Source organism: Ostrinia furnacalis, unplaced genomic scaffold (assembly GCF_004193835.3).
Source record: "Ostrinia furnacalis isolate ACB-3 unplaced genomic scaffold, ASM419383v2 OfSCF2162, whole genome shotgun sequence".
NCBI lineage: Eukaryota > Metazoa > Arthropoda > Insecta > Lepidoptera > Crambidae > Ostrinia > Ostrinia furnacalis.
Genome location: NW_021132401.1, coordinates 105,065 through 119,808, shown reverse-complemented (window position 1 = coordinate 119,808; position 14,744 = coordinate 105,065). Strand labels below are relative to the sequence as shown.

At 35.4% G+C, this 14,744-nt stretch overlaps 1 protein-coding gene across 2 annotated transcripts in view; it reads right to left on the bottom strand.

Moving 5' to 3' along the window:
• LOC114354768 (uncharacterized) overlaps window positions 1–14,744 on the bottom strand; it is a 48,136-nt gene that overhangs the window by 18,245 nt on the left and 15,147 nt on the right. For both annotated transcript variants that reach the window (XM_028307324.1, XM_028307323.1), the window contains exon 2: window positions 12,963–13,092. In XM_028307324.1, coding sequence (XP_028163125.1) covers window positions 12,963–13,092 — 130 coding nt within the window. The remainder of the gene's footprint in view (window positions 1–12,962; window positions 13,093–14,744) is intronic.

The window sequence follows — 14,744 nt, the reverse complement described above, 5'->3', positions numbered from 1 at the left end:
TACTAAAATAATTTATGAGATCATACATAAACATGCCTAACTCCCAATCAAGACACGCATTGAAATGATAGTGTCGTCATCACAGGCGGTGAACAATGCGTACGTGTAATTATTAATTTACCGCTTACAATGAAGGCCTGCATAATTAAAGGCTTAGTTTTTTGAGGGGATTTCTTATTAGTAGAGCCGACAGCACATCAAACTGTAAATATACATTTTTGATACAAAATGGCAACTTGTAATAACCGCGATGTCACAGTTTTCAGCTTATAGGTATGCTGTTATCATGGCAGCACAATTCTATGCAAAATCTACCAAGGCGATGTGGAAATCATTGGGGAGGCCTATGTTCAGCAGTGGACGTCCTGTAGCTGAAATGATAATGATGGTAATGTAAATATTATGGGTTCAAAAATTATCGTACATACTCAAGATGGTTAATCTGAGTTAACTTTCGCATTTTGAGTTCATTTGATTTTGTCACATAAAATAGTTCTTAACACGACCTACTTAAATCTCTATCTACCTAAATTACGTACAAAGAGTCCTAATTTATTACTTTAACAATAACTCGGAAATGTTCTGCATTTCTGCATTGCCTCGTCAGCAACGTTCCCATTAACTGTACAAACGCAAAGCTGACAGTGGGTAATGACTCAGTTTATATCCCAGAAACAAGGTTGGCATTCCGAAGGCTGGTAGAATGTTTGCCATTCTACCATAAGTTATAACTGAATCTACGACTTGTTCGTTTCTTATAGCTCACATCTTTGTACTGCTTTTATGGAAACAATAAAATATTTAGAATTCTTATTGCGTAACTTCATAAGCTGTGATTTGTTTAAATATTGAAGTTCAATCATTGATAGACAACGTTTTGTCTGAGTTTTCAACCGACTTCAAAAAAAGGAGGAGGTTCTCAATTCGACCCGTATGTTTTTTTTTTCTATGTTTGTTACGCGATAACTCCGCCAATTATGAACCGATTTGAACAAATCTTTTTTCGGCGTATAGGTAATACCTCAAGGGTGGTCCCATTTAAATTTAATAATAGAAAAAACAACCCCCAAGGGTGGAAAATTGGGGATGAACTTTTTATACGCAATATCTCCGCCGATTATAAATCAATTTGAACGATATTTTTTTTTGTTGAATAGGTATTATCAAGAGGGTGGTTTCATGCGAATTTGAAGAAAATATTTCACCCCCAAGGGTGGAAAATTGGGGATGAACTTTTTTATACGCAACATTTTTAATTTTTAGTTTTTTTTTGTGTTCACGCATTTGAAGTCGGTTTTATTTTTTTAAAAAGTTATCACATACAGGCCTTAATAATCGTAAAGGTAGCGTCTTCAACTTCATTCTTATAATGTGATCCCAGTTGTTTACACGCAGTAAAAGAAAGGTACAAATGAATCGAAAATGTTCTGCGTGTAAGTTTTTCCTGGCCAGTTTTAGGTAGGTAAACCTTGCTACGAGTATAATTTAGTCTGAGAAACTGGAGAATGAATCCAATAAAGCAACATTCCATGGCCTAATTCAATAGTAGTAGGTACTCACTCTTTCACTTGTGTTGCATGTTGGGCTGTTATTGAATTTATTCGATCCAATCTTATACCTCGTTTAACAATATAATCACAGAGATACAAATCTTAATCCTACCACGAAAAATATTTTTACTGCCACTGCAAATACTTTTTTAGCACTCAATTAACTCACTCGTGTACAGAAACAGTGTTATTGATTGGTTAGAATGCTACTTTAATTATTAACAGATTTTTTCGACGATAAAAATAATTTAATCCCATATTTTCGACTGTTAATTGGAACTCTATCAGCATAAAATTTTGTTTGTTGTTCGACTTTGCTAGCACGAAAGAAATCGTTACAAAGATTGGATAATTAAGATTGAAGATAACTTGATGAAAGTCATTTATAGTCCCAGGTGGCTTAGTTAAACACTTATAGTTACTCGTAAATAGAAATATAACATAGGGACTTCTTGTAAAAAATGTTTACATTGCGAATTGCGATAAAAACTTGAAAGATTTTTACTTATAATGATGGTAGATAATGGTCTACACTTCCTTGGCTTTTGATATCTTGTCAAAAAAACTTGCGAGATTTCTTGGCCTTTTAAAACTCACGTGATAATAAATCTTTGTTGGCATGTAATAACAACCTTAATGCTAATGGATTAAGACAACGTTAAACAACTTTAAGCTGTACAAGAGTCGTAAATGCAACTTGAATGCGACCTTCTATGTAGCCGCGCCCGCTAGGCGCTAACCGGCTGCTCATGAGTCCGCATGACACACCAATCACCGAAACTGGTCCCCGTAACCCAAATAACGACTCAACGCATCTTCAAGTCAAGTGCCGAATACGCGCAAAAAGTCCCTACCCCGTTAAACAATTGATAAAGTCACTCACCACCTCTCTCGCACATCCTGGGATGCTGCCGTGATGGAAATAGACAGATAGGAGCTATTTTAACGTAGACATGCAGATGACAAGAACAGGATGTCTTGTGGTCTGCGCGCTTGCACTTGTGGGTTAATTTTTTTGCAAGTGCGTCCAATTTTCAACTTTACACCAAAGGAATATGAACCAAAAGCTGTTAAGTCGGCCGCTTGAGTAGCTGTAATTGTTGCTTTTACCATCTTACAGCAGGTTTACAATTATCAGCTGTTTAACGTAAAAGACATTTCAATTACATATACTATCGGATTTCTGCGTTGAGTTGCGAAGTTATTTAACTTCGAATGTCGTTTAACTTAGAAATCTTGAGTCGCAGCTGCGGCGTACCTTAACTGCTGTCGAGTTAAGTTGGTAATGTATTTTACAAAATTTGCCTTCAAAGTGCGTCGATAAACATTACGAGAACCAGCGCGAAACTGGTTCTGGTGTATGTAAGGAATTCCTCTCTCTGGCTGTTAAGTGCTATTCTCGATAAGTACACGCGATCCCAGCCTAGAATGCCATCAAAACATTTGACAGCATCGAACTAACATCGCCCGGGGCGTTTGGGTGGGCAGCCCAACATGATGAACCTAGGGCTGCCAAAATTTATTGGATTACTGAAAAAGTCACTCGTATTGGTAATCGATATGACATGCACAAAAATAAATCTTTAAAATTTTCAGATGAATTTATGTTTTTTGATTACACTCACCTAGTGCAAGTGTCTAAAATGAAATAGGCGTTCACTATATTAACTACCTCCTATTTATTTACTCATAATTCAGAAACACCTAGGATAGGAATGTGCCAAACCAATAAGAACGAATACAGTGACCTTAACTTTAAGGGAATTTCAGTCCGTTACAGTTCGTAAAATAAACATTACAGCACACTTATCGGCTCGTTCCTACGTATCATTAAGTTGAGTCTCCGTCAGGAATCGTTAAAGCCCTGTACTCATCTATTTTATGTGACACACAGCATGTTGCAATTTGTCTAATGCCTAATCATATGTACACGTGAAGCCATATGGCCGTGACTGATCACTTGACTTGAAGACACAAAAAATAGAGCTTTAAGCCTCGCCCCACTATTCCAGATACCTGTCTCAAAGTTCATTAATTTTGTGATAACCCTGTAATCATGCGTCCGCCGGTGGGACCGGTCTCGGTTTGTGGCACGAGATTTCACCTGCGCCCGCGCCGGTCGGATGTAAGACGACTCGACTCCGACCCGACTCCGAGAAAGTAACGTGAATCAACAATTTGTAATCGAGAATGAGTGACGTATTCGCGGAATCGACTGGGTCATCCATTTTATTCGGAGTCTTTACGATTATCATCAGAAAAATCGATACTAGTGTTACTCACAATGGTGGTGGTAATCGATACTACCTACCACTGTGTTAGCGTTGTTACGAGTAATATAGTAAGAAGTTCACCTCACCCTTCTTTTAATTCAGTAAATGAGCACTTACGAGTACGTATGCGGTAGATTAAGAGCTGAAAATGTCTCTAAAATTCTAAATTATTTTCAACTTTTTACTCTGAATTATTCAATTGAATTTCTGTTTGCGTATTAAATTTTATGAGAATACACTGTTAATTAATACGCTGCATTAAATCTTTACCACGTTGTTTCACTATTTACTGTTAAAACCCAATAGTTTTTATGATTATTATTTACAATAAAAATATGTAGTAATATTCAAGAATTTAGGCTGCTAAATGTTGATTAAAAGTGTCATAAGTTTGTAGATACGACTTCAGGTAATTACATCTGAGGTTTCTCTATAGTAGGTAAATACAAACTCGTTAAGCAGCGCCTAGCTGGCAATTACTGTTTACTTTTAGAAAATCGCCTACTTTGAAATAAAACTAATGCTAACACCAACTTTTAGGTGCCACGCTTCTAAAAATAGCTCGTAAACATTGAAATTAAGGCTGCAAATAATCGTGTCTCTGTCATTCACAAGTAGCCAAATTCTTTTAGCCTATAATGGACGCGGAAACAGCATTTTTACGGCCAATGCTAAAATGCTAACGTTTGGTTGCATGCCGCGTGTCCATTAGCCCAGTGCACCAGTGTTGCCACACCGACCGGGTTGTCACGGAACCTGGCTATGTTCCGAAAAGTGTTGCCACACCCGATGCCTACTTTTACTTTTTATTCGAAAAAAATCGTAACAATATCAAAGCATGTGAACACATTGGATGCCAAGCGGGTAACTAGCGAAATCTCAAAGAATAAAACTATTTTGTGTAGTTTCTTAGCCGGTCGAATAAATGTCTTCTAAAACAAAGTGGACAGCTATCTTAATTAACAAGCAGTAAAAGTCTGTGTTCTTTCCATTCTCATATCATTTCTCTAATTTATAATCACTTAACTGAATGTAAAGTCTTTAAAACGCTGTAGTAATCTAGCATTTAATATTCTAACGCAACCTAGAACTGAATTATTCAAATCGTTAGCGAAAAATGCATAACTGGCAATAACAAAATCGTAATTATTAAGTGTTTGGGTAAGGCTGTCCCAAGGCTGTGGCAACCGCACGCCATCCACTGAATGACTTTGTTGTTAGTGATTGACCTTTGACGGTCACTTTGCTGACTGTCTTATGGATTAACGCAAACTAACTATTTGCGTCTACTATGTTAGCTGCCGTCGCGGGTTCCAATCCCGATAGGGGCAAGCGTTAGGCTGAGTTGCACCCACCTAACTTTGACCGTAACTATAACTCTAACTGGTGTTTTTGAGAGTTTTTTAACATTTGCTATAGTTAAGATTCATGCATTTAAATCCTCAGTTACGGAAGCTTTTATAGGGCCGTCATTAATTAAAGTTTCGGTTTACGTGAATCAAAGTTACTTTCGCATTTTGTTTTTTTTTTTCCTTTAGTTCGAGTATAGGTAGGTGTATAAGTTACAACATAGGTAATCATAACAGAAGCCTGTTCATATTATAAAACATAATGTTTTTCCAAATCACGATTCTTGACTACAATCGGTAATCTCCAATTTCTTCTCAGCGTAAATAACTCTTACGACGATCAAATAATATAGATTACACAACTATCTTCTTTCTATAAAGCAATAAAAATCTAATCACACCGAAGACAATCTAAAACTTAGGAAATACTTATATGAGTACGTGAAGAAAATAAACCATTTACGATAAAACCTTCCTCGAATTACATCATGCAGTGATGACTTCGATTACATAGCATACATTGATTATCTACTATTTTGTAACAATAAAATGTAACAAATTCCAGAATAACTAGTTTGATACATTATATTCCGACAGTCGGCAGAACATCAAACATTATTTTTTTGTTACTAAATAACTTATAAAAAGTGCACTTTAAGAATACTTGAAGCCCCACCCCATTTCAGAAGTTTGGTTTGGAGTCTGAATTGACGCCCTCTACTAAATTAAGTTAATTCAGATATTTAACCCGTATTTCGATCATTAGATTCATATCATAGATTGATTGATAGATGATCAACAACCCAACCCTTGTTCTGGCGCAGTCGGGTGAAAAACTATAATATTCCGCGTGTTTTAATAAACTTAATGTAGACTCTACATTAACGTTCAAAAGAGCTGGAGAGACAAAACTTTCCTACTACATAACCAAAACCGGTTCAATTCCAACTTTTACCGATTTCGGAATTACATCACTACGATTTGCATTGCGAATTTTAAAATCTGAAATTATAACGATCGTGCACAGATTTTAAAAATTACATCATGATGATTTTTAATTAAAATTTTCAATTCATTAGGATTAAAGCAATATTGCACAGATTTTAATAGGTATTTTGTATCTGTTCCTGAATTCCGGCAAAATTCGTACCGCCTATGTTCATCAGAAACCATACAGGATTCTATGGTGAAATAATTTTTGAAATCCAGTAGTTTCGGAGCTATTCACTACAAACTAACAATCGAATCTTTCCAATTTATAATATTAGATCTATAGGTAAATTCGGATAAGCTGAACAAATAAGGGAGGTCAAGGTTGCCAGCTTCCGAGGGTAGTGGGCGACGACCTTTGCATTCCGGCGGCATTGTGCGTTAGTCACACCGGCATAGCTAACCGATGTTTCCGAACTGCCGGATATTTATTTGGCTCATTGTTTCTATGTTTGTGTGGATTAGGCTGGAATTTTAAGGATATTTTTATCCTCTTACGTATCACTGGCAATTCTACTAAGTACACATCGATTCGATAACTGAAGGAAGAATATATTAAGCACCTTCTAACGATTAAAAGATTGAAAGCGCGAAAAACATAAGCAATCTTATTTAGCGATAAGCGTTAATTCATCTAAATCCTGCACCTTGTAGGCCTTAGGACAAGGAAACAAAATTGGGTTTAAAACTTTATAGGGTTTAAAAATTAAACCTTTTTTCAATTAACAGGTCAAAAGATATGTTTTTATTAACATGTTGTGTACTTTAAAGGGTAAAAATTTGTAAGAACCTATGTACGATTTAGTTGTGCCCGCCATTAAAGATACACACTCGTGAATCATTTATGCCTGCGAGGTAAATATTTACATTTTGTCACGAAAATAAGTATGATACAATACAGGTATTTTTATAAAATTGTTTTCTATTAAGCTTAGAGGTACATTAGCAATACAATAACAAAGTCAAGTTATCAATATTTAGAGGCACATTAGTAATACAATAACATCGTACTTATCAATTCTGTTGAATTTATTCAAAATGTTGTTTTCCTTCCTCCAACCTCAGTCAACATTCCTATTTTTAGAGATGCGAGTTATTTAGCGCCTTTAGCTGCGTATCGTTTGCAATACGAATCAATACGTGATCTATCATGGAGGACATTGTCACCACCATGCCATGCTAAGCACGTACCATATCACTTCACACGGTGCTCTACGTGTTAGCAAGAGCTCTATTTCTCGCTATTATGGGCGTAAAAAAGAGTTAGTACTTCAATTGACTTTTAATCTAATTTATTAAAAGGTTTCATAAAATGTACCGTATTTCGTTTTGATGACTTTAAGTTAGAACAAAATCTATTTGATATCTCTAAAGACAAAATAAACATAATAATACTTTGATCGATGTTAATGATATAAATATCTTCCCACGATTACTTAACGTGATGCTGAACGTGTAATACGCAATGTTATATTATTCTATTGAATTAATGTTGACTCATATGAAAGGTTTGTACATATTTATTATTCAATTCTTCATAACATTATCGTGGTTTAAATATTCCGATTAATGAATTTCGATATTACTTATTTACCGGTTTCTAGCGAATAATTCTTAGCTGTTAGCCAATTAGTCTAATGTTAAAGAATTTGTTAATTATAATTCTTTTACTTAAATCTATTTAATTAAAAATAAATTCCTTGCAACAAACGCGACATTGTTAAATAACTTTGCTCGTATAATTAGTGCCTAAGTTGATAGTTGTTAATTACTTCACTGCGAACCTAACAATAACAAGTTACCAATTTATGTATGCCCAGAAAATAATACACATGTAAAAATTCAAAGCTTATTTAAGATTTCTAGAGCCTATGTATAGCCTGACCAGGAACATAAAAACCCTGGCATAGAGGCGCTTCAATTGCATTTGATAGTGCAACACCGAGTACAGTCGTACATGTGTTAAATTAATAGGCTAAATTTATGTATCAGGATTACGGGCTAATTTGATATTTTCATAAATTAACGAAAAATATTATTAAAGGTAACCTGGTTTAAATAAATTAAATGAAACCATCAATCGAGCTAGTAGGATTTATTTTATTATTCATCAATAATCAAATTCAGAACATGAATATTCAACTGCAATGTCTGCTCATGAACGCTTCAAACTCGGTACTTCTTTCCCAATTCCATAAAATTCAAAACTTAGAAAGTGACAAAAAACTTTAAAATAGGTAGTTGAAACAGACTACAGCTTTTTCATAGTGGACTGTACTATACGATAAACATGTCAGTCAATTTGACAACCTTTGTCGGAAACATTATTCAATGAAAATATTGTCCGAACCCTTAGTATTTCTCTTCGACAAATACATTAACACATCGTGAACCACTTTTCTTTCACGACTATAATATTACTACTAACTACTACTAATATTTTAGCAATTTAATTCACAAAATCAATTGACATTTAAAATAAAGTTTGTTTACACTTTGACAACAATAGACTGACATGCAAGGTGACATGTCAATGAAGTTTTCAGTTACTGTTGCCATTAAAAGAAATTAGTACCATTAGTTTTCCGCAACATGGCGAGGGTTTTTATGTTCCTGGTCAGGCTATAATTCTATTACATTAAAAAAAACCTTTGAAAATATTCCTTCAACCGTCAGTCGATAACACAACTAATACAATTTGTTTCAAAATCAATATAATTATGCTATAATAAGTGCGATTATAACCATAATATGGTGTTTTAGGGTGTACTACTAGATGTGCCGTTTCCCGTATATTTTTCACTTAGTACATCAAAAATATGCATTGATAGAAATCTCTCTAGAAGCTTTTATGATATCAACATTAATTTTACACTACCACTGTAGATTTCATAAAGTAAAAAGCTTTTAAACTCAAACGCCATTGGATTTCACTCGTACGATAAATCTTCATATCCATCGCCCAATTTCCAATCGCATTTCGGCAACTAGAAACTTGTCAACTACTCACGTTCGACCTAGACCTCTGACTCGTAGACTGTCTTAAAAGTCCCGACGTCCTCTACTATGCGTTTATGGTATGGTATGGCCCCACACGAGTACTGAATAATTATGCGAGGTGCGACGACTTTCCTTCGAAATTGATACGGAAGTGCTGGGTGACATTGAGGGTGTAAGGTTCAAGGGGTATGAATAAGTAAAAGTTGATGCAAGCTGATGTAGGTTGAAGATTAAAATGACAATCTGTAGGCAGTGGGAAGAGCTTTAATAAGCTACGTAAAATCGCGAAATCAAGAGTTTGGTAATGACTATATTACACATGTCTACATTTGGTTTTGAACTGTCAACTATTCATAAGTTTTGAAATCAGAAAATAATGTATTGTTGTATTTGCACAGGTAATTTGTTCATTAGATAGTAAAACAAGGTTGCGTGGCCAGTGTGCTTACCATGAGTTTACGTTAGGTGTGCTCGCTAGCGACTACGTAAAAAAATGACATTAATTGAATGACATATGGTGCAGGGCCCCTAGCGGCTACTTTCAAGAAACAAAATCTTCATAGAGATTTTTGACGTACTCGCTAGCGAGCACACCTAACGTAAACTCATGGTAGGTACACTGATGACCTGACTCTGTGCGTTTCGGTAAAATACCATAATTCCATGCATCATCTTTATTAAGGACTTCGGTATTTCAAGGCATAGCTAAGCGATCGCGATTTCGATTAGAAATCGTCTACAAATGTATCATGTATCTAAATTTTGAGTAAAAGCAGCACACATCCAAATTAATTTGCAGATCTGCAATTCTCCGAGCATTTACAAAGAAAAACAATAAAAGCACTGTAACAATTTTAATGACATGGTTGCAGACTCACTAATTTTATCCACATCTCTAGTATTCGTACAATCTCAATTATTTGTCTTTCACCGCGATCATGGGCGTGACTGCACCATGATTTATTCATAAGGTTAGAGTATCAATTTTCTAACCTATTTCATGCACCATGCCTAACGAGCCGATATTAATCAAGATCATCGTTTTGACGTATTGTTGACCTCGAATTGTTGAAATGTCTTTGGATACCAACCGAACAAGATTTATGTATGCGAACTTTCTTTTCGATTGCATTTACTTGTTTAAAACTGGCTTTTGACCTCACTACAAATTTAGAAACGTACCTATTTAGAGCTTTTGAAAACATAGCTTTATGTAAAAATAAGCAAACTGTAGTTAAGAAGAAATAAACCTAAAAAGATGCCCTCGAAGCCATTTTTACGCAGTTCAAAATTTGCTTATGAAAGTAAATAAAAGTATTTTTTAAAAGTTTATCTCATTGGTAAACTTAAATACCGATTCTAGAGCATGAGTACAATTCGCAATAGTCAAATTCATTTACGAATATGCGGATGTTTCTAAAATTTTCCGTCTTATTTACCGTTGACCTTTTCTTAAATTAGCTAACGCGATAGCACACTAAAAATACGACTCTTGGGTGGTCTAGTTACATATTGACCACTCATCAGGAACTGTTCAATGTTCATATTGTTGGCGCTTATCAAGGGAAAATGCAGCTTTCTATAGCGAAAGAACTTTTCGATCTGATTTCCACCAGACAATTTCCTTTCTAGATTAGATATACTCGTAGTATACACGTATAATCATGAAGTAATTAAACTACACAAATTGGTCGATAGTTATAATTAGAATCTCATTTCATATTGAAATAGGGTTTATCAGGACATCAATATTACAAAGATTATTCAGTAAAAGCAGTAAGACAGGAACATGTTCATATCTCGGAACAACATTATAAATCATTGACGAGTTTTTGAAACATATACTGCGTTGAACGTGTTTATCGTATGATAAACAGTTCTGGTTGCATGTCCTATTTGTTTCCTTCCTTCATCGAATGTGTGCGTTACGCATCAAAACAATATTTACCTAATAAATAATTGATATTGCCACGAAGCTGTTTACCTTTGTTTCATTAAGCTGTTTCGGCACAATAATTATCAACCTTAATTAAATTTACTGAAATATGAAGTTAATTAAATATACTTGAACTGGTATTTACATGCAGTTTGTTTTCATGAATCATCGTGAATATATTTGTCGGGAAGAACCTTACAAATTGACAATTAGTCGTCACGGTCAACTTAAAAATACATAAATATTAAATGTCTCGTATTTTTATGACTTAAAGGACTATAATTATTTGTTAATTTACTTACTTTTGCTATTAGCTCTCATAATAACTAATTGGAAAGTTGTACAAAAAGACGGCTGTGAGTAGACACTTAGTAAAAATGTCTCTATTTTTAATAGAAAAGAAAAAATTGCGCCCGCATTTCCTCGTAACGAAGTTATGGATGATTATCGCAAACATTGTCAACAAAACATGCGGGGCTATTCCCTGAGCCCATATCTGTATTGTTGACTCTATCCACCTCTCTCCTTCATCCTGAAATATTGAGACGAGTGACAGAAACAGACAGAGCTGAACATATTGTTTCATAAAGTAAGCTCACTTGCTTGCACTGCTTGCGTGAGGTTTCTATGATTACACTATTAAAACTTGAGTTTGCTGTATCTACCTCTCTTATAAAGTACCGTACTCTTGATCTACTGACCATAACGCAGCGTAGCAGTAATATAAATCGTACCAGCTTACATTTAGCAGTCATAATCCTTCGACAGCAGCTCTAAACGCTCCAATAGCTTGGCTCTTGGAGTAATCATAATCATGCACATTTAATTAAGGTAAACACTATGATTAAACCGTTTCGTGCTTACCAAGAAGCGCCCGATCGTGTACATTCGGTATTTGGTTCAGTTTGTGGATGACAGACTAAGTAGTGAATCCAGTCACCGTTTGCAGTGATCAGTTATTTTAACTGTCTTGTTTGTGCGGCAATTAAATCTACAAGACTAACATCGACCAGTTTTTCGAACGATAAAAACAATTTGCACAATCATCATGACATACATGACCGATTTCCTTTAAAAATAGTTGTAGAATCGAAAGCAAAAAACTTAGTACATTTTCGATGAAAAAAAATATTTATTAGAACTACATAAGTTGTTACAGTGTAAAGTTTGAAGTGTTGTCATTCGTCAAAAGAATTTATTGATCACAAGAAATCGATCTCGTAAATAAAATCGATCGCCTTTTCTTCAGTAGTACCTACGACGTCCTACATCCTACATAGTAATAAAAATATTGTAATTGTAAAATAACTATAATAAAATAACAATCGGATTTTACTACCACCTATTTAAATGGGTTAGGGACGTTATTAAAGTTTTGGTAATATCTACGTATACTATATGAATTGCTGTACGCTAGTCTCGTTAAAACTCGAGAACGGTTGGGCCAATTTAGCTCATAGTCTAGGGAAGGTTTAAACGTACGAAAAAGGTTACATAAACCTTTTAAGAAAAAATAGGGTGGTATGATGTTCGCCTGTTGTGTAAGTTTCGTTAATCGAGTGTTTTCGGGCAAGTGGGTGATTAACCTGCTGTATCCTAGTCCGGTGGTGGGGCTGCCACCTCAGAGCAGGCTCTGGATTGAAACACCCAAGGAAAACGCAAACGTGATCGCCCTAAGCAAACTTGGCGGCGCACTGTGGCAGACGAGGCGAAGAAGATCGGCAAGACTTGGAGCGAGATCAAACGCGTAGCTCAAAACCGAACGCGATGGAGGACTGTTGAGGACGCCCTCTGCCCCATCTAGGGGACATAGGACCTTAAGAAGAACGAAGTTCGCCAGATCAGTTTTAATTTAAAATCTTACCTGTAGGGGGTCGTTCCTTGGGGTAGCAGATGCGGAAGAGCCCTCTCGTCCTGGTGTAGAAGTAATATTTGTTGTTGAGGCTGTCGAGGATGCCCTGGGAGTTGCCAGCCGAGTTGTCAGCGGCGTACGTCTGAAACGAAAGAGAGGATGGTTAGTGATAATATTTCTGATGAGGAGAATTTATTTGGGTAACGACTGGCAGATGAACATTCTTTGAAAATACATACACGAACATAAACCTAACAAAGTGGTATTTAACATAATACTCAGGGACTTCCGATCTCTTTCATTGTTTTTCAGTTCAGTTTTTAAGGCTTACGTAGCTGTTTTCGCTTAACTTTTTTAGCAAGAAGTACCTACATATTTTCTGGTTTTCAGCAGATCAATTGACATGGTCAACTACATACTTAGACTTACTTTTGAGATATCAAAATACATTCAAGCATTGCAATATTTCCCAGGTAAAATAATTGAACGCAATGAATATAGTAGCTCAACAATGAGCAAGGCTAGCTGGCCAACCGGATCATCCCCGCATTCCTGATCCAAGGTCGGAACGAATCCGAAACGGGATTTGAAGCTATTCCGTGGGATTTTTATTTTTAGGGCTCCGTATTCAATGTTGAAAAACGCTTACTAGACCACTATTAGGTACCTCTGTCGGTATATCGCCGGTGTGTTATACCATAATTATCTCGAGACAAAATGAAGAAATGACAAAACTCATTTCACAATTCAATATTCGGGAGTTTAAAAGCTCTAAGCTGTATTTTTAACTGTACCTAAGTATTTGGGGTACGAGGAGAAGGAAATTTCCTTGAAAAACACACAAGCTAGATTTTATAACCTCTATGTTTTTCAATTGACGTTAAATTCAGAATCTTCTAGATTGATATGCTCAAATTACTTCGTCAAAAATATCAAAATAAAGTACCTACCTACCTAGATTCAATCGATTATTAATTAAAATATTTCGGATATCTAGTGAATTAGATCAGAGCTGGCCAGCTCATTACGTTTTCGTGTTGAGCAAGTTGGAGTTGACGCGACCGGTTTTACTGTTAGCCACGGCCTGTTGTCAGTTTGCTATTATTGAAAATTTTCTGCTTAAATAAGTATCTAGAGACAGCACATCAAGCTCTACACTCTTATGTAGTTGTAATAGATTCTATTTTACAACAAAGCCTGATGGAAAGTTGTCGACTGTATCTATTAGCGGATTTACTATGTAGACAGAACATATTATTTATAATGCACAAGATTAAGCGTCATTGTCTCGGAAATTATTGTTTTAATTTTAGGTATGTGTAAATATTTTGCGCTGACATTTTACAAGGATAAATGTATTAATGTAACAAAATTGTTTATTTAGCTAATTAAGTAGGCAATACCATACCTACGAGTAGGTATAGAATAATAGAACATGTGATTCGATGAAATTGTGTGGAACATTTCGATTCCAACCTTAGGCAGTTCGATTTTTTCAAATTATTTAGATCGAGAGGCGACTCGTAACGCCAGAAGAATTTCAATAACCTTTATTCATATAAGTAAACTCTCTGTTTATAAACCCGTTTATAGGGTTACCTACGCCATATCGAATGACAAATGATCGAAAATCAAAATATCGAATACGTTTCATCGAACGATCAAAATATCGAACGATCAAAATATCGAATGCTCAAAATATCGAACGTTCAGAATATCGAACGATCAAAATATCGAACGATCAAAATATCGAAAGTCGATATAGACGTTTTTATTAAATTTCATCTACCTTGC